This window comes from Mercenaria mercenaria, chromosome 18 (genome assembly GCF_021730395.1).
Source record: "Mercenaria mercenaria strain notata chromosome 18, MADL_Memer_1, whole genome shotgun sequence".
NCBI classification, from domain to species: domain Eukaryota; kingdom Metazoa; phylum Mollusca; class Bivalvia; order Venerida; family Veneridae; genus Mercenaria; species Mercenaria mercenaria.
In genome coordinates, this window is record NC_069378.1 from 50,964,664 (window position 1) to 50,991,885 (window position 27,222).

General features: G+C 35.2%; 1 protein-coding gene across 2 annotated transcripts in view; it reads right to left on the reverse strand.

The window, feature by feature from the left end:
* Positions 1-1,883: 1,883 nt before the first annotated feature.
* The window catches only part of LOC123539365 (latent-transforming growth factor beta-binding protein 2-like), a 35,524-nt gene continuing 10,185 nt past the window's right edge, over positions 1,884-27,222 (reverse strand). For both annotated transcript variants that reach the window (XM_053529628.1, XM_053529629.1), the window contains exons 5-19: positions 27,019-27,144; positions 25,346-25,468; positions 24,389-24,517; positions 23,907-24,029; positions 22,760-22,882; positions 22,161-22,277; positions 21,046-21,168; positions 20,170-20,295; positions 19,234-19,356; positions 18,235-18,360; positions 17,799-17,918; positions 13,274-13,393; positions 7,274-7,387; positions 4,282-4,404; positions 1,884-2,492 (exon numbers count right to left, since the gene is read on the reverse strand). In XM_053529628.1, the coding sequence (XP_053385603.1) occupies positions 2,362-2,492; positions 4,282-4,404; positions 7,274-7,387; positions 13,274-13,393; positions 17,799-17,918; positions 18,235-18,360; positions 19,234-19,356; positions 20,170-20,295; positions 21,046-21,168; positions 22,161-22,277; positions 22,760-22,882; positions 23,907-24,029; positions 24,389-24,517; positions 25,346-25,468; positions 27,019-27,144 (1,847 nt within the window). In that variant the 3' untranslated portion in view covers positions 1,884-2,361. The remainder of the gene's footprint in view (positions 2,493-4,281; positions 4,405-7,273; positions 7,388-13,273; positions 13,394-17,798; positions 17,919-18,234; positions 18,361-19,233; positions 19,357-20,169; positions 20,296-21,045; positions 21,169-22,160; positions 22,278-22,759; positions 22,883-23,906; positions 24,030-24,388; positions 24,518-25,345; positions 25,469-27,018; positions 27,145-27,222) is intronic.

The window sequence follows — 27,222 nt, forward strand, 5'->3', positions numbered from 1 at the left end:
AACTCTTACTACATATTGCTGTATATGTCCCCATGATGCACTAATTACCTCCCTCTGTAAGATCGCTCGAACAATGTAAAATAAAGTGGAGCTATTTAAGTACATGTTTAGATGTAGATGATATTTGTTTGTTTCAGTGTAAAATTAAAATATATTTATCTCTGACCGAGTGAACGTCAGATGCAATATTTTCATAAGTGATGTAGCCACGAGTGGAGAATATCAGACAAGGTGTTCACGAGTGGAACATATTTTTATTCACATATAAAACAAGCGCATGTTTTTATCTAAATTTTATCCATTTGTGGTTTCTAGCCATTGAAAAATGCATGTATATCTGGTATTCTTCACTACCGAACCATCAGATATATTAAACTCTAATATTCTAATAATCCACTAAAACATGTAAGAGCCACGCCATGAGAAAACCAACATAATGGCTTTGTGACCAGCATGGATCCAGACCAGCCTGCACATCCGCGCAGTCTGGTCAGGATCCATACTGTTCACTAACGGTTTCTTTTATTGTTATAGGCTTTGAAAGCGGATAGCATGGATCCTGACCAGACTGGATCCATGCTGGTCGCAAAGCCACTATGTTGGTTTTCTCATGGCGCGGCTCATAATAAAAGATTGTTCTGGGATCAGATCAACGAAGTTGTCAACAAATTGTTCTAACAATACAGTCATTGACTCTTGAAGCATTTTATACTACATTCAACAGAACAGGGCATTTACCCAAGGGTCAATAATTGTTTTAGAATATCAGAAAATTATGTAAGATTTTTGCAAGGTATTCTTATAAATAACCAAAAATACTGTGCAGAGGGTAGAAAATCCTTGCAACACTTTTGAAATAATGCATAAAATTTACATTCTTCTTGTATTTTTAACAATATGTAACTTTTGTTTTCACCCACTTTATCATTTTTTAATGTTATATATATTCTAAACCAAATCTGGTGGAAAATCAGTATATTGAAACATTTCACTTAAACTGTGGGCGAGTAACTTTAAATGCTCCAGGCATAACATAAAAAAGACCCCTTAGAATAAAAAAAAACAACAACAAAAAACGATAAAATCAAAGCATTCAAACACTTCCATTACATTGAAATAAAATAAAACCTCAGAAAAAAATCAAAGAACGATAATCAACCCACTGAGATAAATGTAAGTATAAATTCATCAAAATTCCTTTTACACACAATGCTTCAAAACACCTTGAAGGTTAGTCACAGGAATTATGCACCCCCCCCCCCCCCCCCCCCCCCCCCCCCCGTCAAAAAAAAGGCTGAATACTTTAAGAAAAAAATGCTACCTTTTATTAACTCCTTGAACTGGTTGATAAATAATTTCTGACTTATTAACTCCTTGAACTGGTTGATAAATAATTTCTGACTATTCTCAAGCATTTTTTGAGACATTTATTTACCACTACTGGCATTGCATTGGGTATCAAGTATGGATATTTAGACCTGTGTAGAAAATGGCCTATACATACTGTTTCTTAGTGGTCATTCAAATGTTGAATAAATTTTAATATCTATTATAAAGTTTCTTTTCAGAAAGATTGATATGTAATATTATATGCATTATGGAAAAAAAAACCTCTAATGTAAATATGGAAAAACTATTAAAATTTCAATCATTCTCGCACATATTCAATATGTTACTAAATCCCGCAAAAAAATCCCAAAGAAATGTGATTAAATACTTGAAAAGAAGAAAAAAAGAAACCAGTAAATAGTTATTCCATCCATTTGATATACAACACAATTCTCCCAAGGATCATTAAGGTTAGTCATAAGGCGATAGGGTTTAACAATTGTTAGTATCATTTAATGTCTTAAAGATAAAAGCAGTAAGAAAGTAAATAAGAAACGCAAACTGGTAAAAAGTATTTTCAAAATTCTCAAGCCATAATTTTGAGATAATTGCCTCATTAATGATCTTGCATAACAAATTGTACAATTGACTCTAATAAATGAGCCAAGCCATAAGAAAACCAACGTAGTGGCTTTGCGACCAGCATGGACCCAGACTAGCCTGCACATCTGCGCAGTCTGGTCAGGATCCATGCTGTTCGCTTTCAAAGCCTATTGCAGTTAGAGAAACTGTTAGCGAACAGCATGGATCCTGACCAGTCTGCGCGGATGTTGGTTTTCTTATGGCGCGGCTCAAATAACTTTAATGTCACATTCCATTTTGTTATTCCAATGTGAACAAACTAAACTTGCTTTGTGAAAGAATCAAGTGTAAAATTTATGAAAATAAATATCTGAATTTTAAAAGATGTATCTTAAAAATGACACACATCATATAGTTACATAAACATCGTTGCCCTATGAGCAGTCTTCTTCAGTATAAGAAACATGATCTCTCATCTTCCAAAAGACTGTAGTCAGGGAAACAAGAACAGGTATATGATCCATTTGTGTCTGTGCAAATTTGTTCGCAGTCGGCTATACCAGCAGCGCATTCATCGATGTCTGAAATATAAAAACAATATTAAATCAAAACTCGCATTTGGTGTTAACCTTTAGCTTGCTGGTGGCAAGATAAACTGCCTTTGCGGCCAGTGCAGACCAAGATCCCCTGAACATCCGTGCACTGCCTGGCTGATCATGGTCTGCACTGTTAGCTATTCAGTCAGTAAATGTTTAGTAAACACCCCTTAAAAAAATTAATGGTATTATCTAAATTGAATGAGGGACAAGTCCATTTTAGAAAAATATTATAAGCATCATCATTTTCAGCATGGCTACCATTTTCTCTTCGTGTGTCAAATATAGTGAATTTAACCCTTAGCCTGCTGGCGGCAAGTGATTTTGCCTTTGCGAACAATACAGACCAAGATCAGCCTGCACATCCTGATTATGGTCTGCAGTGTTATCTTTTTTTGGTAAGCACCCCTTTTAACAGGTAACGCACTGTCCAAAATGAATTATGGACCATTCCATTTTATAAATTTAGCTGGGTAAGGGTTAAACCAAACATATCCGTCTGTATGATTTTAAGAAATAATTTGAAAAATGAATGTCAATGTAGAAAAATTAAAAGTGTTGAACACAATTACTTGTAATATTTAATTTTGCTCTTATCTTTGTTTCAAATATTTTAGTTTAAACATATTTATTTCGTAATGTACATTTAAGAATGACAACTGACATGACTACACACAATAGGAAAAGGATTGGAACGATAGAATTCTAAAATAGTTCCTCTCCTTAAAATATTCAAATATTTTGCCTATACATGTAATGTAATTCTATGTTCATGTAAGCATGTTCTATGCATTCTGAATTGTATTGAATAAATGTCACTAAATAAGATTTGTTTTATATTTCATATAAAAACAACCACTTCTGCATCTTTAGACAACAACACTTTTGCCTACTCCTTCTTTTAATGGAATTTTCGTAAATATACAACTGTGAAAAATTTAATCAATTATTCTTCTTATATTTCCAAAGACATTATTCAAAGTAGTTCAGCAAACAATCGTGAACACGACCCTACTTCTCATTCGTATATCATGATGCTTTAAGGCATGCAGAATCACACTTAGCCATGATGTGTAGTGACAAGACGTGCAAAACAGCATTAATCAGTGACTTCTAGTGAAAGAAATTTGCAGAACAAACTTTAGCCATGACTTCTAGTGCAAGAAATTTGCAGAACAAACTTTAGCCATGACTTCTAGTGAAAGAAATTTGCAGAACAAACTTTAGCCATGACTTCTAGTGCAAGAAATTTGCAGCACAAACTTTAGCCATGACTTCTAGTGAAAGAAATTTGCAGAACAAACTTTAGCCATGACTTCTAGTGCAAGAAATTTGCAGAAAAATCTTTAGACATGACTTGTAGTGCAAGAAATTTGCAGAACAAACTAGCCATGACTTCCAATGCAAGAATCCTGTGGAACAACCTTAGACAAAGAGTTCCTTTGCCAGGAACGTACAGAAGAACCCTTTGGTAATAAAAGGTGCAGAACAACCTTTGCCATTACGTCCTGTGCAAGAAAGGTGCAGAACAACCTTTGACCAAGACGTCCTATGCAAGAAAAGTGCAGAACAACCTCTGGCCATGACTTCCTGCGCAAGAAAGGTGCAAGACAACCTTTGGCCATGACGTCCTGTGCAAGAAAGGTGCAGAACAACCTTCGGTTATGACGCTGCCAGAATAAAAAAAACGTGCACAACAACCAAATCATGATTTGCGATGTAAGAAACATGCAGCAAAAATATTTAAAACAGTTTGTACATCAATAATACTTACTTGTCGAACAATTACATAAGTTCTTATAACCAGAACAATTTTCGCAGTAATAAGTTCCGGCACCATTCTTACATCCAACGTTAGGCCCACAAACGTCCGGAATTAAGCTGCACTCATCAATATCTAAAGAATAGTTAGAAAAATGATTTTATTTTCTGTAAGTCCTCACACGCTTTATCAGAACAAACAATAAAAGTATGTAGTGGTTAATATAGCATTCAGGGCACATTCAACATTTTTAAGTCAAGCTCTATTAACTTGACTCTATCACTGCAACATACAACACATGTTCTCAGTTTTCTTTTTCCTATTGTACAATACCACAGTGTTATATAGAGGATATTACATGATTGTCTTTTCATAATAAATTTATAAAAGGAGTTCAATAAAACTAATGTGGAAAGTCACAAATGTAATATCTTTTTATCACAGGTTAGCTTTTCCCGTCAAAACATCAAAACTACTTCTTTCTTTTTCTATATAAACAAGTTAATTTGAGCAGACTTATATACTATTAACAACATCGACGTCAAAGCTTTATTACATTAGTGTAATAACATTTTATATAATGGTTTTATTACACTCCCATGACGTCAAACATGTGATAAATTTCATTATATCAATCCCATAATTGTTCTCGATTGTTCCTCAATGTGACTGTTCTGTCATTGTGGTTGATTGTCCCTCAATGTGACTGTTTTGTCATTGTGGTTGACTGTTCCTCAATGTGACTGTTTTGTCATTGTGGTTGACTGTTCCACAATGTGTCTGTTTTGTCATTGTGGTTGACTGTTCCTCAATGTGACTGTTTTGTCATTGTGGTTGACTGTTCCACAATGTGTCTGTTTTGTCATTGTGGTTGACTGTTCCTCAATGTGACTGTTTTGTCATTGTGGTTGACTGTTCCACAATGTGTCTGTTTTGTCATTGTGGTTGACTGTTTCTCAATGTGGCTGTTTTGTCATTGTGGTTGGTTGTTCCACAATGTGACTATTTCGTCACTGTGGTTGATTGTTCCACAATGTGTCTGTTTTGTCATTGTGGTTGATTGTTCCTCAATGTGTCTGTTTTGTCATTGTGGTTGACTGTTCCACAATGTGACTGTTTCGTCATTGTGGTTGATTGTTCCACAATGTGTCTGTTTTATCATTGTGGCTGATTGTTCCTCAATGTGACTGTTCTGTCATCGTGGTTGATTGTTCCTCAATGTGTCTGTTTTGTCATTGTGGTTGACTGTTCCTCAATGTGACTGTTTTGTCATTGTGGTTGACTGTTTCTAAATGTGACTGTTTTGTCATTGTGGTTGGTTGTTCCACAATGTGACTGTTTCGTCATTGTGGTTGACTGTTCCTCAATGTGACTGTTCTGTCATCGTGGTTGATTGTTCCTCAATGTGTCTGTTTTGTCATTGTGGTTGACTGTTCCTCAATGTGACTGTTTTGTCATTGTGGTTGACTGTTCCACAATGTGTCTGTTTTGTCATTGTGGTTGACTGTTTCTCAATGTGACTGTTTTGTCATTGTGGTTGGTTGTTCCACAATGTGACTGTTTTGCCATTGTGGTTGATTGTTCCACAATGTGACTGTTTTGTCATTGTGGTTGGTTGTTCCACAATGTGACTGTTTTGTCATTGTGGTTGATTGTTCCACAATGTGTCTGTTTTGTCATTGTGCTTGACTGTTTCTCAATGTGACTGTTTTGCCATTGTGGTTGATTGTTCCACAATGTGACTGTTTTGTCATTGTGGTTGGTTGTTCCACAATGTGACTGTTTTGTCATTGTGGTTGGTTGTTCCACAATGTGACTGTTTTGTCATTGTGGTTGATTGTTCCACAATGTGTCTGTTTTGTCATTGTGGTTGGTTGTTCCACAATGTGACTGTTTTGTCATTGTGGTTGATTGTTTCTCAATGTGACTGTTTTGTCATTGTGGTTGGTTGTTCCACAATGTGACTGTTTTGTCATTGTGGTTGGTTGTTCCACAATGTGACTGTTTTGTCATTGTGGTTGATTGTTCCACAATGTGTCTGTTTTGTCATTGTGCTTGACTGTTTCTCAATGTGACTGTTTTGTCATTGTGGTTGGTTGTTCCACAATGTGACTGTTTTGTCATTGTGGTTGATTGTTCCTCAATGTGTCTGTTTTGTCATTGTGGTTCATTGTTCCTTAATGTGACTGTTTTTTCATAGTTTTTTATTGTTCCTTAATGTGACTGTTTTGTCATTATGGTTGATAGTTCTTTAATGTGTCTGTTTTGCCATTGTTGTAAATTGTCCCTTAAAGTCTCTTTTTTGTCATTGTGGTTGAGTGTTCCTTAATGTGTCTGTTTTGTCATTGTTGTCTATTTGTTATACATATGCTGCTGCTTTGCATCTTTCACAGCATGTTTATATTTGTTCACATTGGAATAACAGAATTGAATGTGACTATTTAAATATTAATTTGAGCGGCACCTTGAGAAAACCAACACAGTGGCTTTGCGACCAGCCTGGATCACATCTGCGCAATCTGGTCAAGATCTATGCTGTTCGCTAACGGTTTCTCTAATTGCAATAGGCTTTGAAAGCGTACATGGATCCTGACCAGACTGCGCGGATGAGCAGGCTGGTCTGGATCCATTCTGGTCGCAAAAACACCATGTTGGTTTTCTCAAGGTGCAGCTCATATTAACATACGCTGCTGCTGTGGGTTTAGTTTCGGGAGACTGTGTTCTGGGAAAGGGATCACTGCCTTGATGTTCAATCAAGAAACATATTGTGAAATCTTTGAGATGAAAATGAGATTTTTTTCCAGTTCTTAGCTTGTTGCTCCTATGTGCAACCAAACAAAACCGTTTGTGGACTAGGCAAGGAGCATTACACAGTTACATCAACTTCAAAGTAGGGTTTAAAAAGAGATGTCGAAAAAAGAAAATGTGAATGGGCAGACACCGGCGACACCAGATGAGAGTTTTCGCAACAGTTCACTTATAGTAGCTTAGAAATATCTGTTACCTTCACAATCTGAACCGCCAACCAATTTATAACCATGCACGCATGCACATCTATAGCTTCCAATAACGTTGGTGCATATCTGATCACAGGGGGAGTTCAAACATTCATCCAAATCTGAAAAAAATGTATAATGTAAAATGTAAATTACATATATGTTGAGGTTAACACCTATCCTTTTTTAGAGGACTCCAATAGCTAGAAGTGTAGTTTTAGACCAATTTTAGGTTTTAAGAGAACTCCTATAACCTTTATCTTTTAACAGATTTTTTTTTCAAATTCACATATAATGAAATGAAAATTTGTGCTAAAAACAATGAGCAAATAAAAACAATGAGCTAAAAACAATGAGCAAATAAAAACAATGAGCTAAAAACAGTGAGCAAATAAAAACAATGAGCATAAAAACAATGAGCAAATAAAAACAATGAGCTAAAAACAATGAGCAAATAAAAACAATGAGCTAAAAAATGAGCAAATAAAAACAATGAACAAATAAAAACAATGAGCTAAAAACAATGAGCTAAAACAATGAGCAAATAAAAACAATGGGTCACCAGGCTTAACAATGAGCAAATAAAAACAATGAGCTAAACACAATGAGCAAATAAAAACAATGAGCAAATAAAAACAATGAGCTAAAACAATGAGCAAATAAAAACAACGGGTCACCAGGCTTAACAATGAGCAAATAAAAACAATGAGCAAATAAAAACAATGGGTCACCAGGCTTGTTTTTTAGAATAATTGTTTTGAACACACCAGTTGTTGCTGAAACAGCTAGCGATTTTTCAACGTTTTCATAATTTTCTGCTTTTTTTTTATAAATACCAACCAAAATACAATGTATGCATCAAGACAGCATAATAAGGTTTATTCTTTTTACAGATTTTATTATATACTATATTTGTAATTCTATATTGTACAATAATGGGTATAAATGAAAAAACAAACCTTGTTTCATATTCACTTTTGTGAACTTTTTCAATGAAAAATACTCATAGTAAAGAATGTTGTTGTTTTTTTTTAATTTTGAAAAACTGTTCTATAGATTTTTTTCCTGTTTTCCTCGTGTATAGATAATTGTATTTTGAACACAAAATGGCCAAAATGTATGAGTTACCAAGCTAAATTATATGCATGTTTCAATACAATATAAACCAGTATCAACATTTGATCACTGATAAAAATTATTAACAAGAGCGCCGCCTTGCGGGTGCAAACGCTCATCTGATTCTTTTTTTTTTTTTGGTCTCTGTATAATAGAAATATTGTTCTACCCATGATTTTCTAAGTCCAAAAAGGGCCATAATTCTTACAGGATGGAGTTATAAATGTTTCTTGATATACAGAGTCAGCTTAGGATGGTAAACAACTGTTGCATTACTAATATAATGTATAAACTCTCAATGATATTAAAACAAGAGCTGTCCGTAAGACAGCGCGCTCGACTTTTCTCAGTGCTTGACTCTGAATTAGAGCTTTGCCAGAAAAAAAAAATCAAGTTAAAAGGGGCATAACTCTGTCAAAATTTAAATCAGAGTTATGGAAATTGTGTCTCCTGGTGTAGACTTTAATAGTTAATAACTATTTTGAGTTTCAAGTCAAAAGCTTTAATAGTAACAGAGATATTTGACTTCTCAAAAATTTTAACAAAAAATTCTAAGTTAAAAAGGGACATAATTCTGTCAAAATTCAAATCAGAGTTATGGGGATTGTGTCTCCTGGTGTAGACTTTGGCGGTAAACAAGCATTTTAAGTTTCAAGTCAAACGCTTTGATAGTAACAGAGATATTTGACTATTAAAAACTCTAACTAAAAATTCTAAGTTAAAAAGGGGCATAATTCTGTCAAAATTCAAATCAGAGTTATTGGAATTGTGTCTCCTGGTGTAGATTTTGATAGTAAATAAGTATTTTGAGTTTCAAGTCAAAAGCTTTAACAGTAACAGAGATATTTGACTTTATTTAAAAATTTAACAAAAAATTCTAAGTTTAAAAAAGGGGCATAATTCTGTCAAAATTCAAAACAGTGTTATGGGGATTGTTTCTTCTGGTGTAGAATTTGATGGTTAATAAGTATTTTAAGATTCAATAGCTTTGATAGTAACTGAGATATTTGACTTTATCAAAAACTTTAACCAAAAATTCTAAGTTAAAAAGGGGCATAGTTCTGTCAAAATTCAAATCAGAGTTATGGGGATTGTTTCTCCTGGTGTAGACTTTGATAGTAAATAACTATTTTGAGTTTCAAGTCAAAAGCTTTAATAGTAAGAGAGATATTAGACTGTCCCGATTTCATCAGCAGGGGATAACAAACTAAATTTTTTACGCAGTATAACATAATGAAATGATACCTACCAACAATGTATAAACAATATTGAACTTTATTTTATACTCTTCTGTGAAATACTGAAATTTATCAATGAAATAAAATTGATATTTTCACTGTTTCAAACAGTGAAAATATCATTTTTATTTTTCATTGGTACGGAAATACATTTGAATGCGAAATGATATGAATTATAAATGATAGGAAATTCCTTGCAAAATATTCTTCAGTAAAGATGTATAAAAACAAGAGGGTCATGATGACCCTGGATCGCTCACCTGAGTAATATGAGCTACATGCTTCAAAGATCAAACTGATGATAAAATATTAAGAAAGTCAGTAGGTCACATTCATGGTCAATGATAATCAGTTTTACGATTGGTGTGCAAAACTGTGTATGTCAGCAAAATTTCAAGGCTGTATCTTAAAAAAACAAGAAAGTAGGTCAGGTCAAGGTTACAGTCAAGTGACATCATATTACTTGGGGTCATCAGGTAATTATTATTAAACTGTCTTTGAAATAGGATCAAATGATTTTTTAGTTTTTTTTTCCTATATAACTCACATAGTAACTAAGTGACCCCAGGGCGGGCCTCTTTTAACCCCAGGGACACAATTTGAACAATTTGGTAGAGGACTACTAGACAATGCATCATACCAAATATCAAAAGCATATGTCTTATGGTTTCAGACAAGAACATTTTCTAAGTTTTTTTCCTATACAAGTCTATATAAAACCTTGGACCCCCAGGGCAGGGCCTCTTTTCACCCCAGGGGTACAATTTTAACAATTTTAGTTGAGGACCATAAGACAATGCTACAAACCAAATATCAAAGGTCTAAGTGTTGTGGTTTCAGACAAGAAGATTTTTAAACTTTTTTACATATAAGTCTATGTAAAACTTGGGACCCCGGGGGCGGGGCCATATTTGACCATAGAGGGATAATTTGAACAATCTTGGTAGAGGACTACTAGATGATGCTACATACCAAATATCAAAGCCCTAGGCCGTGTGGTTTTGTACAAGAAGATTTTCAAAGTTTTCCCTATATAAGTCTATATAAACCATGTGACCCCCCGGGGCGGGGCCATATTTGACCCTAGGGGGATAATTTGAAAAATTTTGGTAGAGGACCACTAGATGATGCTACAAACCAGATATCAAAGCCCTAGGCCCTGTGGTTTTGGACAAGAAGATTTTTTTAAGTTTTTCCTTTCGGTTGCCATGGCAACCAGAGTTCTGCATGGAATTCAATTCTTTGAACATTTTTGAAAGGGGACCGTCCAAGGATCATTCCTGTGAAGTTTGGTGTAATTCTGCCCAGTGGTTTTCAAGAAGAAGACTTTTTTTAGAAAATGTTGACGGACACACGACGCACACCGCACAACGGACATTGAGCGGTCACAATAGCTCGCCATGAGCCTGGCTCAGGTGAGCTAATAATAAAAGGATCATAAATATGTACATTTTATCATAATAAAATGTCAAAGAAATCAGAAAACGTTATAGAACTATTTATAGTTTTTTCTACAAAAACATCCCGACGTCACGACATTATCATGTTATGATGTGATGCACGTGACGTTGCACGGGCAAACTGAATATATTTTGGTTAAAACCATTAAAAAAGCATAAAATAAATAGAAAATTTATTTCAGTGTAAGATCGAAATATATTTCACTCGTGAACACCATAATTTAAATTTTCACTCGTGGCTGCGCCACTTGTGAAAAAATTTCATTACACTGTTCACTTGGTGAAATATATTTCGATCTTACACTAAAACAAACAAAAATCCTCTATATATATATACAATATGTTATAACAAAAACATATAAACAAAACACTTGGATTAAAATTTGTATGTATAAAAACCTATAGTTTGGTCGATTATCAAAAAGATATCATATAAGTTATTTTTAGTAAAAAAAAAACAACAAAAAATCAAGAGTGCCTGAATGTCACAATATACGCCCGTCATGGCAAATTTCTTTACACTAGCAGCTGTATTTGCAAATTGAATTTTAATTCTGTGGTTGTGTAGTAATTATTGTAATTCTTTTGTTTTTCTGAATCCACAAATTTAAAAAAAAACTCCTTACCAGGCAGCGATACCTTAAGGTAGTAGAGGCGTAATAGAGTACCTCCTTCTTGAAGAGTATTCAATTCCTACCATAAACCTACTTTTATTGCAATTCTCAGGGGGGGCAAATTTTTTTCTCTTATTTTCCTTTTTTCTAGTAAGTTTTTACTTCTTTCAAGACTTATAATTGATTTATTTACAAAAAATGAAAAAAATCAATTTGATAAGCGATTTCTTGCTGTTCAAAGTGAATTTACTACTTAAACAGAAGGGGTAGAGTTACACATCTTTAAAAATATTGTGTTACATGCGGTAAAAGTTCTCTAAGTTGCTTTCACTCTTTAGATAACATATCATGAAAGAAATTTAGGTAGGTTTTACTTCTGCCCCAAGGTTATTTTTGAATGAAATAAGCAAAATTCAAAACACAAACACAGGATTCGACCTTCCAATGCTGAAGATAGAATTCTGTATCATTAAATCCGTTTACTTGAGGAACCCTAGATAAAATGATATTGAAATTTTTATTTTATGTTTCATAATTGTTTACCAATAGTTTGATGTTTCTTTTATTAAAATTAATGGTAAAATGAGTTCTCTGCAAATGTTTTGTGTAGTGGCCATCACTTTGAAATTTGTCTCTACTTGAGCTTGAGGGGATACCATAAGTTATACAAAATTTATAAAAAAAAAACGGCACGGTAAAAGTTGTTTTAAAAAAAGCCCATTTGACATTTGACCTCCAATTGTGACCTTGACCTTTGAGACAGGGGTCCGGGACATGACACGTCGTCTCATCATGGGGAACATTTGTGCCAAGTGATATTAAAATCCCTTACTGAATGACAGAGTTATGGACTGGACACGAAATAGACCCTGTTCATGCCATGTTAACATCTGACTGCCAAGTGTGACCTTGACCTTTGAGCTAGTGGTCTGAAAGTCATGCACGACACATCGTCTGATTATGAGGTAGACTGGTGCCAAATAATATTAAAATCCCTTCATGGATGGCAGAGTTATGGACCGGACAGGAAAAAAGCCCTGTTGACCTGTGACCTCCAATTGTGACCTTGGCCTTTAAGCTAAGGGTCCGGGGTTTGCGCATGACACGTTGTCTTATCATGGTGAACATTTGTGCTAAGTAATATTAAAATCCCTTCATGGAAGACAGAGTTATGGACCGGACACGAAATTGCGGACTGATGGAAGGACGGAATAATGGATGGAAAAGCGCATTCCTATAGTCCCCGAAACTGGTTTTCAACCAGGAGGGGACTTATAACAAATATACGGGAGGCAATAACGCAAATCAATGCAAAACATTCCACATAAAATTAATTCATTAATTTGTATATGTATAAACAGATTTCACACAAATTTAGTAAGTCAAAAGAGCACCAATAATGTAAGAGATGGCATTACATTTGTCGACACATTCGTTTATTTCTAAAGATGTAATTTAAATCTTAATTGATAAAGAGTTGACCAGAACATTGACACCATACTTCACCGAATGAATGAACATATTTATAAATCCAGTCAAAATGGACATGCGTTATTTATATCACTTCTAACTCAGTTTACCTTTACATGTCTGAAAGTCCAGTTCATATCCTGAGCCGCAGGTACAGTAGAAAGTTCCTTCGGTATTAGTACAAGAAACAGTAGGGCCGTCGCAAGGGTTATTTGAGCACTCGTTTATATCTGAACAGAGAAATAAAACAAATTTAGTAAAGAATACGAGAGGCAATAACGAAAAATGAAGCAAAACATTCCAAATTTATAATACTAATTCATTAAATTATATATGATGATCAGTCTGTACAGGCGTGCATGCTGATCTTGGTCTACACTGGTTGCAAGGGCATAAACATATGCCGCCAGCAGGCTAAAGGTTAATATAACAGTAAAATGAAATTTGCCAAAATTCCATGTTTAAGACTGATAAAATGCTGGCACCATGGTATGTACATTTTGTACATAATTTCAAAATACCGTATAGCGGATTAATTCTGTGGGCAAAAAATTCTGCGGTTTTGTCCTAAAATGGGCCTAGTTTATGTCTGCATTTTTTGTGCCCGCTCATGTCCGTCGTGCGTCGTCCATCCGTCAACAATTTCTAAAAAAATCTTCTTCTTGAAATCTGCTGGGCAGAATTACACCAAACTTCACAGGAATGATCCTTGGGTGGTCCCCTTTCAAAATTTTTCAAAGAATTGAATTCCATGCAGAACTCTGGTTGCCATGGCAACCGAAAGGAAAAAGCCTTGATATTTGGCATGTGACATCATCTAATGGTCCTCTATGAAAATTGTTCAAATTATGCCCCTGGGGGGGGGGGGGGGGGGTCCCAAGTTTTGCATAGAGTTATATAGGAAACAACTTAAAAATCTTCTTGTCTAAAACCTCAAGACCTAGGCCTTTGATATTTGGTATGTAGCATTGCCTTGTGGTCCTCTACCAAAATGGTTCAAATCATTAACCTGGAGGGAAAAGAGGCCCTGCCCTGGGGTTCTCCAGTTTTACATAGACTTCTATAGGAATTTAAAAAAAAATATTCTTGTCTGAAACTGCAAGGCCTAGGCTTTTGATATTTGGTATGTTGTATTGCCTTGTAGTCCTCTACCAAAATTGTTCAAATTATTACCCTGGGGTGAAAAGAGGCCCTGCCCCGGGGGTATCAAGTTTTTATTTTTAATCAAAAAACCTTGTCCTAAAATTCAAGACCTAGGACTTTTGATATTTGGTGTGTAGCATTGCCTAGTGGATCTCTTACAAGATTGTTCAAATTATACCCCTTGGATGAAAAGAGGCCCCGCCCTGGGGGTCACTTGTTACGAGTTATATAGGAAAAAGTACTTAAAATTATTAGATCATAGTTCTTAGACGGTTTAATTATAATTACCTGATGACCCCAAGTGATTAGGGGTCACCTGACTGTGACCTTGACCTACTGACCTATTTTCTTGTTTTTTTTTAAGATACAACCTTGAAATTTGGATGACATGTACAGTTAAAACATAAAGCATAAAACTCAGTGGAAAAGTTCTTTTGTTCATAGGTGGAGCACCTGACGGACATATTCAAAGATATGAGGATATAAATTATTTTCAGTTTGGATATCATACATAACTTTTCCGCAAAATGCGCACAAAAATTGACTAGTTTTAATGGTGAGTTTCAGAACATTTGATTTTATAATTTTATAAATTAAATGCATTTTTACAATTGTTTATGTGTGTATTAAATAATTAAAATGCATCTTTAGACCTCTGTAGCAGCATATTGTCTATTCGAGTAAATAATGTGACCAACCCTAATTTCGTGACGCCATCTTGTTTGTTCATGTCAAGTTACCTTAAGCACACAGATCTTCAAACTGACTTTCAGTGACCAAAAATGTGACCTACTGACCTACTTTCTTTATATTTTAGGATCAGTTTGAATCATGTGGCTCATATTACTCAGGTGAGCGATTCAGGGTCATCCTGACCCTCTTGTTTATTTATGCGACCTTCGAGAAAAGCAGGAATTTATTTTTGCGGTTTGCATAAACCGGAAATAAACTATGTGCATGGGAAATAGCTACCACATTTTACTATGTCATAATTAACGACTCAAATGCATATCGTTCTCGTCAGTTATGTCTTGGTGGCAATAACTGGGTCAGAATCTAGGACAGTGAAGTTGGCGCAGCTGATTTATGTTTAAATCTGATTTCTTTTCATTACTGTGCATGATAAAAAATCAGAGTTAAAAATAAATACTGTAAGTCTAGTACTGGTAATTCATTTCTGAAAGACATTTTCATGAAATGTAACACTGCTGGTAGAAAAATTTACAATTTATTTACAAATATATACAAATGCAAAATGTAGTACATAGTACGTTCACAGTCCATTCAGTTACAACACACATTAGTTAGTTTGTTTACTTTTTCATAAACCTAGAGAGTTTTGTGATATACACTTGCAAACAGGGTTCCCACACTTTCATCTCTATGAAATTTAAGGACTTTTCCAGGACCTTGTTGCGATTTTCAAGGACCTCTGTACGACATACAGGGTTGTATGTTCTTGTCAATTTTTCTAGGAAGTGGCTATTCTTACGGTCTATTCTTACGGCTCTCCCGTAAGAATAGTAAAAAGCCCGCAGATGTCTATTCCTACGGATGTTTTGTATTACAATACATTGTACTGAAGTCATCCAACTGTTATTTCTGCGTGACAGCCTCCACCCGCAGATTTAGCAGAAATAAAATTCCGCAGAATTAACCTGCTATACAGCAGTAACCATTTGTAAGCTCTGTCGACAGACACAATTTGTTTTTAGAAGTTTACATCAGAATTAGACATGCACAAGTTCAACATACAAGCTGCATCACTGAATCTATGTAGAACTGCGTACGCACAAATTTTATCTCCCACGTGGGAGGGTCAAAATCCCAACCAAAACCTTAATTCTCCCGGTTTTCAAAAAAAAAAAAAAAAAAAAAAAAATCAATACTATGACTGGGTTGATAATTACCGAGGAGTGCCAAACATGTTTACACAGTAAATCAAAGTGTCACCGACTGTTGTGTATTATACATGTTTGACACACATGTAGCTGGAGGAGAGAGTTGTTTTTCACAGGTGAATTTTGATAACATGATTAATTGTTTGTTTTGATAAAGGATTAGACAAGCAGGACCTTTTCCATCTGTCTCACGGCCGAATATCAGCCCATTCTCAATGCCATTTGTCAAGTAGGCTCCAGTTTTTACCAACTGAAGCAAAAAACTCCCAGTCATAAGAAATAATTCCCAGCTGAAATGAATTTTTGATTATTCAAAGAAAAGTTTTGTTGGTAACAAAATCACGTAAATATTTCTTGGAAAAACCAACCCATTACTATTTTTAGAACATGAATGTTATTTCCCCTTATGCAGTTACGCCATTTTCTTCCAATGTTTACCAAATTAATTTGCTCCTAAAATCAGACTTGTTTTATTGAAACTTGGATGAAAACACACACTCATTTATTTGATAACATCAATCTACATTACTTTGCTAAGGGTAAATACATGATGATGCATTTCTGTTTTCTGTTTTTCATGTCAAAATCATTAATGATCAGTATTTTTATACGAAAGTGAGTGGGGTAAGGAATTTACATAATTTATCAGTTGTGTTCAGACCAATTTAGAGCGTCGTTTTTTTTTTCAGTCCTCGAGTAGAATAATGTTAATGCATATTCACCACCATTTCAGACCTAAACTGAGACTTTGTTTCAACAAATTTTATCTGTTAAGAAAGTCTGCGAGTAAACGGGGCAATTAAAGCTTTGCCAGTAAAAGGGGCATAATAGTCAATAGCTTTGAATGTAACAGAGATATTGGACATTATATATATAAAACTTTAACCAAAAGATTAAGTTAAAAAGTGACATAACTCTGTTAAAATTCAAATCAAGATATATGGGGATTGTTTCTTCTGGTGTAGACTTATGCGTTATTGTGTGGCCTAAAATGTTGAATTTTGTCTCTTAAGTTTGTGTCCGCGTGCTTAATTTATGTCGATAAAAAACTCCAGTTTTGAGACCCCACCTCCAGATGAAAAATGGCAAACCTCCAGTTTTGGGATTCTGATCTTATCACATGTATGATTTTATAGTTTGAAAAAAATTATACGTATTTTTGAACATTTACAACAAAACATAAGGCCAAGGTGATGGTCAAAATGATCCAGTGGAAAGCTTACCCACTTCGGGTCCAGCTGATGCTTTAAGCTTTTGAAACCTACCTTTAAAATGAGTACCAAATATCAACTCGTAACAAGAACCGCAAGAACAAGTAAACCCTCCTAGGGTGTTAGAGTAATAGCTACTGGACCCAGTTGGACATTCATTTTTCAGACATACTCTTAAAGAAGCAGCTCATGACTTGTAGTAAATGTGAATTATTACCTTAAAATTGTGCCAGTTAAGCAGTGTAGATTTTCAATATTTGTTGTATCTGCATGTGTATATGTTTCTAAATCTGTGTAAAATTAGTTGGATAGTTTGTTATTGTTATCATATAATATCATATAATCATCATAAAACTGTTATTACTTCTAACTCAGTGTACCTTCACATTTTGTCGGAGTTGTCAGTTCAAATCCTGAATCGCATGTACAGTAGAAACTCCCAAAGGTATTAGAACAATCAGCAGGACCGTCGCAAGGAAAACCAGAGCACTCGTCTTTATCTGAATACAGAAATAAAACAAATTTAGTAAAAAATACAGAAGGCAATAACGCAAAACGAAGCAAAACATACCAAAAAATTGATTCATTAATTTATATATGTATAAACAGATTTCACACAAATTTCAACGGCACCAATAACATAAACGGCATCAAATTTGTCGACACATTCGTTTATTTCTAAAGATGTAATTTAAATCTTAATTGGTAAAGAGTTGACCAGAACATTGACACCATACTTCACCGAATGAATGAACATATTTATAAATCCAGTCAAAATGGACATGCGTTATTTATATCACTTCTAACTCCGTTTACCTATACATGTTGTCTTATAGTAGTCCAGTTCATATCTTGAGCCGCAGGTACAGAAGAAACTTCCTTCGGTATTAATACAAGAAGAAGTAGGGCCGGTGCAAGGGTTAGATAAGCACTCATTTATTTCTGAACAGAGAAACAAAACAAATGTAGTAAATATATGAGAGGCAATAACGCAAAATGAAGCAAAACATTCCAAATTAAAGTAAGTCATACAAGGACCAATGACGTAAGAAACGGCATAACATTTCTCGACACATTTGTTGACTTATTTTTATTTCTAAAGATGTAATTAAAGTCTTAACTGATAATGTTATGTATATGTAATTTTCCGCTGAGGTAAATCATTGTTTACTGATTTAGTTTTGAGACATAATGCAAATATTATTAAGTTCTTTTAATTTCTAGAAAGGACTGTCCTTGATTCTTTCAGAATGTTCTTTTTATTTTTAATATTACATGAAAGTTCTGGAAAATTCCATGCTATATTAAACAGGGTACTGTCTGACAAAAGCCCAGAACTTAGATTATAGAACTTAGATTGTAGATATTAATGATACTTTCTTGTATAACTTAATAACAAAATATTACCAGTGTGGATATTTAATTTTTTTGAAGGATTATTTGATGGCTTTATTTTAAATTGTGGCTTTAAAACATTATCTTTGAATAAAGGAAATTCAATTATGATTTTTTTTTGGATATACTAGTTTCTTTTGAACTGTGTAAAACATAGTGGAATTTATTCTAGATGGATTTATATTTGACCTGGACAGGATTTGGACAATTTTTACATATTATATTGGATTTCACAATTCTTTGACATTTTTAAAGGTATTTACTTTAATTCATGAATAAAATTATGTTATTGTTAATAGTTGCTGGATTGTCTTTCTGTTACTTTTCTTTACTGTAACATATTTATAGACGTATTAGTTAAATGTTAATTGGTTTTTCTTCAAAAAACTCTACTTTTACAATCTGTTCTTAATTCCTTACCAGAACATGTTCTTTCGTTAGTATCAAGGCTGTAACCAAAGTAACATGAACAGATATACGACCCAGTAGTGTCGATGCACAATTGTTGGCAGTCATTGATGTTAGAATTACACTCATCAACATCTGAAGCAAAATAAATACTTGTAGGTTAAAAGTATTGTATTGAAAAGCGTTCACGAGAACAGCAGTGGACATATTGCCCGACATAAGTATCGCAAAATTATTCCGCAAAAGAACTACATGCGCATGATGCATTTAGTCCTATCAATTTTATATAAATGATACCGAATTGTTCTTTAGCCTGAAAATTTCGTCTATAACTTTTTTAAGGTCGTTCTGGACATAAATGGAAAAAATGTTGACATTTAAGGTTTTATTGTAACCACATACAGATCTTGATTGTATTTCCCCTGGAAAGCTATCTCTATGATTTATGTTCCAATACGCAAAGGAAATATTTGCACATTAATGCGCAACAAAGAAATACGCAAAGGAAATATTTGCACATTAATGCGCAAAAAAGAATATCAGGAAGACCTTACATATTTTGAGTTTTCGAAATTATAATGCAAGTACAGTAAAACAGCTTTTTTATTAAAATTTATCTCGCTGTTCTAATCTATCATGTAGAACTCAATCAGCTTCATTTTGAACATTTGAATGTATATTTCCGTATGTTTTTGTTTAAATCGCAACCTATTTTGCTTAATATTTTCTTTTTTTAATCTGCGTCTAATGTGTATTTTAACAAATAACTAAAAGATTATTGCCAACAACAAAGTAATTGGCATGGGACGTCCCAGGAGAAAAACTACATATAGTGCAAAATTTGGACATTTTCCCTTTACTGCATTTTAAGAAACTATTGACATTTGGGGGAATTTTGAGACCAGATATACCTCTTTCCTTAAATCTTGAAAAAGTCTATATACTTACTTTCGCAGGTACATGTATCGGAATTTTGAGAATATCCTTCAGGGCAGTAACATGTGTATCCGCCTTGAAAGTTGGTACATGAAGCTCCTGCTGGTACTTGACAACATGCATCACATTCATCGATATCTTAAATTTATATATGGTTACATTATTTCTTTTTGTCTGTTTATGAACTATGTTACAATGTGTACACAGGACATGCTGAAACGTCAAAATTCTATTTTTTGACAGCTTGAATAGGGTAGAGTTGTCAGAGTATCTTAGGGTTGGAAAATAAAAATTTGAGCCAATGTAGTGACTTTACGACCAGCATATATCCAGACAAGCCTGCGCATCCGCACAGTCTGGTCAGTATCCATGCTGTCCGCTTTCAAAGACTATTGCAATGAGAGAAATCATTAGCGAACAGCATGGATACTGACCAGACTACGAGGATGCGCAGGCAGGTCTTGATCCATGCTGTTCGCAAAGCCACCATGTTGGTTTTCTCATGGCGCGGCTCAAATATTTTACTACTTAAAGCAATGCCTGAAGCAGGCTATTCAAACTTTTCTATCTATCACTCTTCACTGATCAATTATCAATTTAAACTACCAAAAACAGGGTCAGGTCAGACGACGAGGTCATTAATATAAAATCAAAGGCATTTGTGTTGATATGAAGTTTATGATAATATTCCACTCAATACCTAAGCTTTATATTTATGTCATTTTCAAAGAGCGTGTAACAGAATCATACTTCTATAAAAACTAAATTAAATTTAGTCGTTACAAAGGAAATATACTTATTTGTGTTTGTTTCTTAATTGTATAAGACTGGTTGGAAAATGGTACATCCACTATACTGTTATTATTAATATCATCATGCAACTTGTACCTCCACATGTTGTCAGATCTTTCAGTTCATATCCTGAGTCGCAGAAACAGTCGAAACTTCCTTCGGTATTATAACAAACAGCAGTAGGGCCGCCGCAAGGGCCACTGTTGCACTCGTTTATATCTGAACATAGAAATAAAACAAATTAAATAACAAATACGAGAGCCAGTAACACAAACCGAAGCAAAAGATTCCAAATGAAATTAATTCATTAATTTATATATGTATAAACAGATTTCTCACAAATGTTTTAAGTCAAAAGAGTTGGACGTTTGACATATTGACCTCAAATGAATAATTCTGTTTCGGGTCACTGTGACTTTGTCCTTTGACCTACCGGTCAAACAATTAATAGGGGTCATCTGCTAGTAATGGCCAACCTTCTTATCAACGTTTATGATCCTAAGCAAATGACAAAAAGTGAAACACTGTTTTACATTGTAACGAAAATTGCCTGGGTAGCCAAATGTCACCATCTGGCTTGATTGTAACTGATCATTTCCCAGCGGATGTCATATTCTTATTCCCGATAAAGTCCAATACTGCGGGCAACAGTAACACTTTGATAACTGATGTGGCTATTAGGCATGAATCCTGTACTGGATTTCAAAATGGTAGGTAGCCAAGTTTGTATTGCGGGAATTACTTTTTTACACTGTTCCTTGCCTTTGGAATTCGGTGGGGGTAAGAGTGAGGTTGGATGTGCAACAAAAACCAGTTTAAGCTCTCCAGTAGTGTTTTTGCAACTGACCATTCCGAGGTGGTGCCCCACAGTGTTCCTTTTTTTCATGTTGTCCTTGTGTGTGTGTGCGTGCGTGCGTGCGTGTGCGTGCGCGCGCGCATTCGCCTGCCGTAAATTTTCGTTTCGGAGAGTCTGCAGTTTTGGAACATGGGATTCCTGTTTGATATTTATCCTTGTTTTTTTAAGAGGTCTGCATCACTGAATCTGCATCACTGAATCTAGGTAGAATTGCACACACACAAATTTAATAGTTTTAATATACCTATTTTTGAGCATTTACATCAATATATAAGGCCGAGATGAAATTCAAAATGATCCAATGGATAGTTTTTAGACTTCGGGTCCTACTGATGCCCTGTGCGTTTGAACCTACCTTGACAAACACTGCCGATCAACTCGAAACCAGAACCGCAAGAACAAGTAAACCCTCCTTGCTCGTTTGTGCAAACGCTGCTGGGCCCGGTACATGCAGCTGGACATTCATTAATATCTGCAAAACAGACATAATCTTAAAGAAGCAGTTCATGACATGTAGTTCATGTATAAATAAACTGCGCCATAAGAAAACCAACATTATGATAGTGGGTTTGCGACCAGCATGGATCCAGACCAGCCAGCGCATATGTGCAGTCTGGTCAGGATCCATGCTGTTCGCTTACGGTTTCTCTTAATTGCTATAGGCTTGGAAAGCAACAGCATGGATCCTGACCAGACAGCATGGATGTGCAGGCTGGTTTCGATCCATGATGGTCGCAAACGCACTATATTTGTTTTCTCATGGCGCGGCTCATATGTGAATTACTTTAAAAGCGTTGCAGTTAAAAAGTGTATATTTTCACTATTTGCCATATCTGTGTACTAAATGATTCTAAGATAGTGTAAAGGTTGGTTGGATAATGTACATTCATTTGTTACTGTTAGCATATATCATATTATCATCATGGAACTATTATTTCTTCTAACTCAGTTTACCTCCACATGTTGTCGGATTTTTTAGTTCATATCCTGAGCTGCAGTAACAGTAGAAACTCCCAATGGTGTTTGTACAAGTAGCAGTAGGGCCCCCGCAAGGGTTATCTGAGCACTCGTTTATTTCTGAACATAGAAATAATACAAATTTAGTAAAGAATACAAGAGGCAATAACGCAAAAGGAAGCAAAACATTCCAAATAAAATTAATTCATTAAATTACATATGTATTTATAAACAGATTTAACACAAACTTAGTAAGTCGCAACAACACTAATGACGTTAGAAACAGCATAACATTTGTCGACACATTTGTTTATTTCTAAAAATGTTATTTAAATCCTTATTGATAAAGTGCTTTATACGGAACATTATACATATAATCAACGAGAAATGTAGAAATGAATGACATACTTTCTGGGTAGGGCATATCCCCTGTCATACACAGATAATGTCTTATTGGCTATTGTTTCGAAAGTTATTAGCTTCAAACAATTTTTTCCGACAAAAGCTTGATATAAATCAAAAAGATAAAACTGAGCGATTACATTGAATGAGTCACAAAACGTTGTCTCTGTGTAATGAGTCATAAGGAGTTGACTATGTTTAAGGATTTACGAGAAGTTTACACTGTGCAATGAGGCACAAGGGGTAGACAATATTCAATGAATCACGAGATGTTTTACCTGTGCACGAGGGGTTGGTAGGTTGACTATGTTAAATGAGTCACAAGAAGTTGTCTTTGTGCATATAGGTACTAGGAATAGACAACGTCGAATGACTCACAAATCTTTGTCCCTGTGCAATGATTGCAAATAGTCACGAGATGTTTTCCCTGTGCAACGTGGCCCGAGGACCTGTCTCTGTGCAACGCGTCACGAGTGGCTGACTAAGTTCAATGAATCAAGAAGTTTTCTCTGTGCAATGAGGCATGGGGAGTACTCAATGTTCAATGAGGCACAAGTAGTTGACTATGTTCAATGAGTCACAAGAAGTAGTCTTTGTGCATTCAGGCATGATGACATATGTCAATGTTGAATGAATCACAAGAAGTTTGGGCATCTTACACCATGTGTGAAACATTTATGACAAACATGCCTGCTTTTTTATAGCACAGCAATGCATTACGATAATTTGGAGTTTAACCTACCGACACATTCGTCTTTGATCAATTGCCAGCCGGAGTCACAAGTGCATGAGTAAGACCCTACAGAGTTCATACAACCAGCCGTTGGACCTGTGCATGGGGACGTCGGATTACATTCATCAATATCTGAAATGTAAAACAAAAATACATGGTCACTCAAACAGTTTTTGAACAACAAAAAAGACGTCTTTATATACATGTGGTCTTCAACCATAAGTTAACATACATGAGCTGTTTCTTCTGATTCATTTCATTCATATAAGGTGACTGTTTCCAACGCGTACTGAGATACTGATACTGTACATTTTTTCCTGATTTACTGTCTTATTTTAAGTGGTATAGTGCTTTAAATAGTTATACAGATATGATGTCTTCACTAAATTTCAAGATGAATCAGTAATAGTTTAGTTAGATGATCAAAACGAGAACGAAATAATTTCCTTATCCAGTTAAAAATATGTCATTTAAGGTTTTATCAAAGTTACCTATGCAAGTTATTGTGTCATTAGCTAGCTCGTAACCAGGATCAGAACAGCTGCAAGTAAAACTACCAGGTGGGGAGTCAACACAATTGGATGATGGGCCATGACAAGCATATGGGCAATCCACGATATCTGAAATTAAAGCGATAGATAAAAAGGTTGATGTGCAGCATATGCAAGCACATTGAATAGCGATGACACCTAAAATGACAGTATTAGGTCAATATAGATGGGTTGAATCCTGTACAAGCACTTGGACTCTCAACGATACCTGAAGGTTAACTCATGTTGGTTGCGAGCCTGTACAAGCACCTGGCATATACTTAAGCGATAAATTAATAGAATCATTAAGATCATCAATTGAAAGTATAGAACACAATCATGCGAAAGATTAGTTTAATTATATCTGTTCACGAGAGGTAATGAAAGTATCACACCCTTACAGTCCCTAGCACCGGCCTAAGTGAAACTACTGTTCATAAACAGTCATCATTATCTAAAATCCTGAACATGTTCAGTCAAACTAATCTTGGAACAACAAATAATTAGTCTTTGTATACACGCGGTTAACGGCGAAACGAATAGTTGACTATGTTTAATGTGTCACGAGAAATTGTCTCTGTGCAATGAAGCACAAGGAGTTTACAAAGTTAAATGAGTCATGAGAAGTTTTCACTGTGCAATGAGGCACGAGAAGTAGACAATATTCAATGAGTCAAAAGTAATTTTCTTTGTGCATTAAGGCATGAGGAGTAGGCGATGTTCAACGAGGCACAAGTAGTTGACTATGTTCAATGAGTGACGAGAAGTATTCTTTGTGCTTTGGGGCATGAGGAGCTGTCAATGGTGAATGAATCTAGAGACGTTTGGGCATCTTACACCATACGTAAATCATTTTTGACGAGCATTCATACTTTTTATAACACAACAAAGTATAACGATAACTGGAGTATAACCTACCAAAACATACGTCATTTATCACCTCCCAGCCACAGGCACAATAACATGAGTAAGACCCCTCAGAGTTCACACAAGATGACGTTAGGCCTGTGCATGGGGATGGTGGAAGACATTCATCAATATCTGAAGTGTAAAACAAAAATACTTGTTAAGTCAAACAGTCTTTGAACAACAATTTATTTATTTGAGTTTTACGGCACACCAACACAGTATAGGTTATATGGCGCCAAACAGGGCTACAAATTTTGGTTTCACATCTCATTTACGAAATAAAAAGCTCTTTGAACAACTAATATACATCTTTATATACATGCGGGCTTCATACACAAGCCTAAATACATGAGCTGTTTCTATCCAGTGAGTAAAAGGAAATTATTCTGTGAAATAAGTCACAAGTTGGCTCTGTTTGATGTGTTATGATGGGTCTGCTGTATTTAATGCGTCACATGAAGTTGTCTCTGTGCAGTGAGGCACAATGAGTTGACCATGTGTAAGGAGTCACAAGACGTTTTCTCTGTACAAGGACGCACTAGGATTAGACAATGCTCAATGAGTAACGAGATGTTTTTCTGCACAACGACGCACAAAGAATTTGTCTCTGTGCAACTAGTCCACGTAGTTGACTATCTTCAATGAGTAACGTAACATTATCTCTGTGCAATAAGGCAGGAGAAGTTAACTATGTTAAATAAGTAACAAGCAGTTGACTCTGTACAATATTGCAGAAAGAGTAAAAATTGTTTATGGTTACATGAAGTTTACTCTGTGCAATGAGGTTTGAGGAGAAGAGAATGTTTAATGAGTCATGCAAAGTTCAATGAAGTACGAGTAGTCCGTTGACTATGTTGAATGAGTCACGAGAAGTTGTCCATGTGTAATGAGTAACAAACACTAGACAGCGTTAAATGAGTTATGAGAAGTTTTCTCTATGTAATAAGGCACGATTTGTAGACAATGTTTAATGAGTCAAGAGATGTTTCTTCATGCAACAAGGCACAAGAATTTATCTCTATGCAACAAATAACGAGTAGCTGACTATGTTCAGGCAGTCAAGAGAAGCTGACTAAGTTTAATGAGTCAAAAACTAGTCTGTGCGATGAAGCACCACGATTTGACACTGTTTAATGAGTGAGAAGTAATTGTTTCTATGCAATGATATTTTAGGAGTTGTCTCTGTCCAATGAGGCATGGAGAGTTGACTATGTTCAGTGAGTGACGAGGAGTTTGTTGAAGGGGGCTGCTATGTTAGCAAGAGGCTGTTTGAGTTTGAAATTTATCCATGTTAAGTGAACAGTTGACTGGTACAACAGAGGAGTGCAATGATTTTGTTTAAAGCAGCATCAAAGGCTGTCTTCAACAGGTCCTAAAACAATGTTTCATTCAGAGTTGAGAATGTGGCGCTCTCTATAGTGTCCAAGCGAGACTGTTCTGTTCTAAGTTCCTTGAGCAGATGATTCATTTCATTCTGTGACTATGTCCAACACATATATGATACTGAGAGGCAGATAATGTACATTTCATCCTAATTTACTGTCTGCATGAATAGATATACATGTATAATGACCTCACTAAATTTCAAGATGAATCAGTAATAGTTTAGCCAGGTAATCAAAACCAGAACAAATATTTTCATTATAAAGCTTTAAAGAATGGTAAGGATTTATCCATCTTACCTATGCATGTTGTGCCATTGGCTACCTCGTAACCAGGCTCAGAACAGTTGCAAGTAAAACTCCCAGGTGGAGAGTCATAGCAAACAGAAGACGGGCCTTGACAAGCATCTGGGCAATCCACGATATCTGAAATATCCATAATAATAAAATCAACACAGGTTGATGCGGAGCAGTTGCAAGCAACTTTAAAATCGATGATATCTG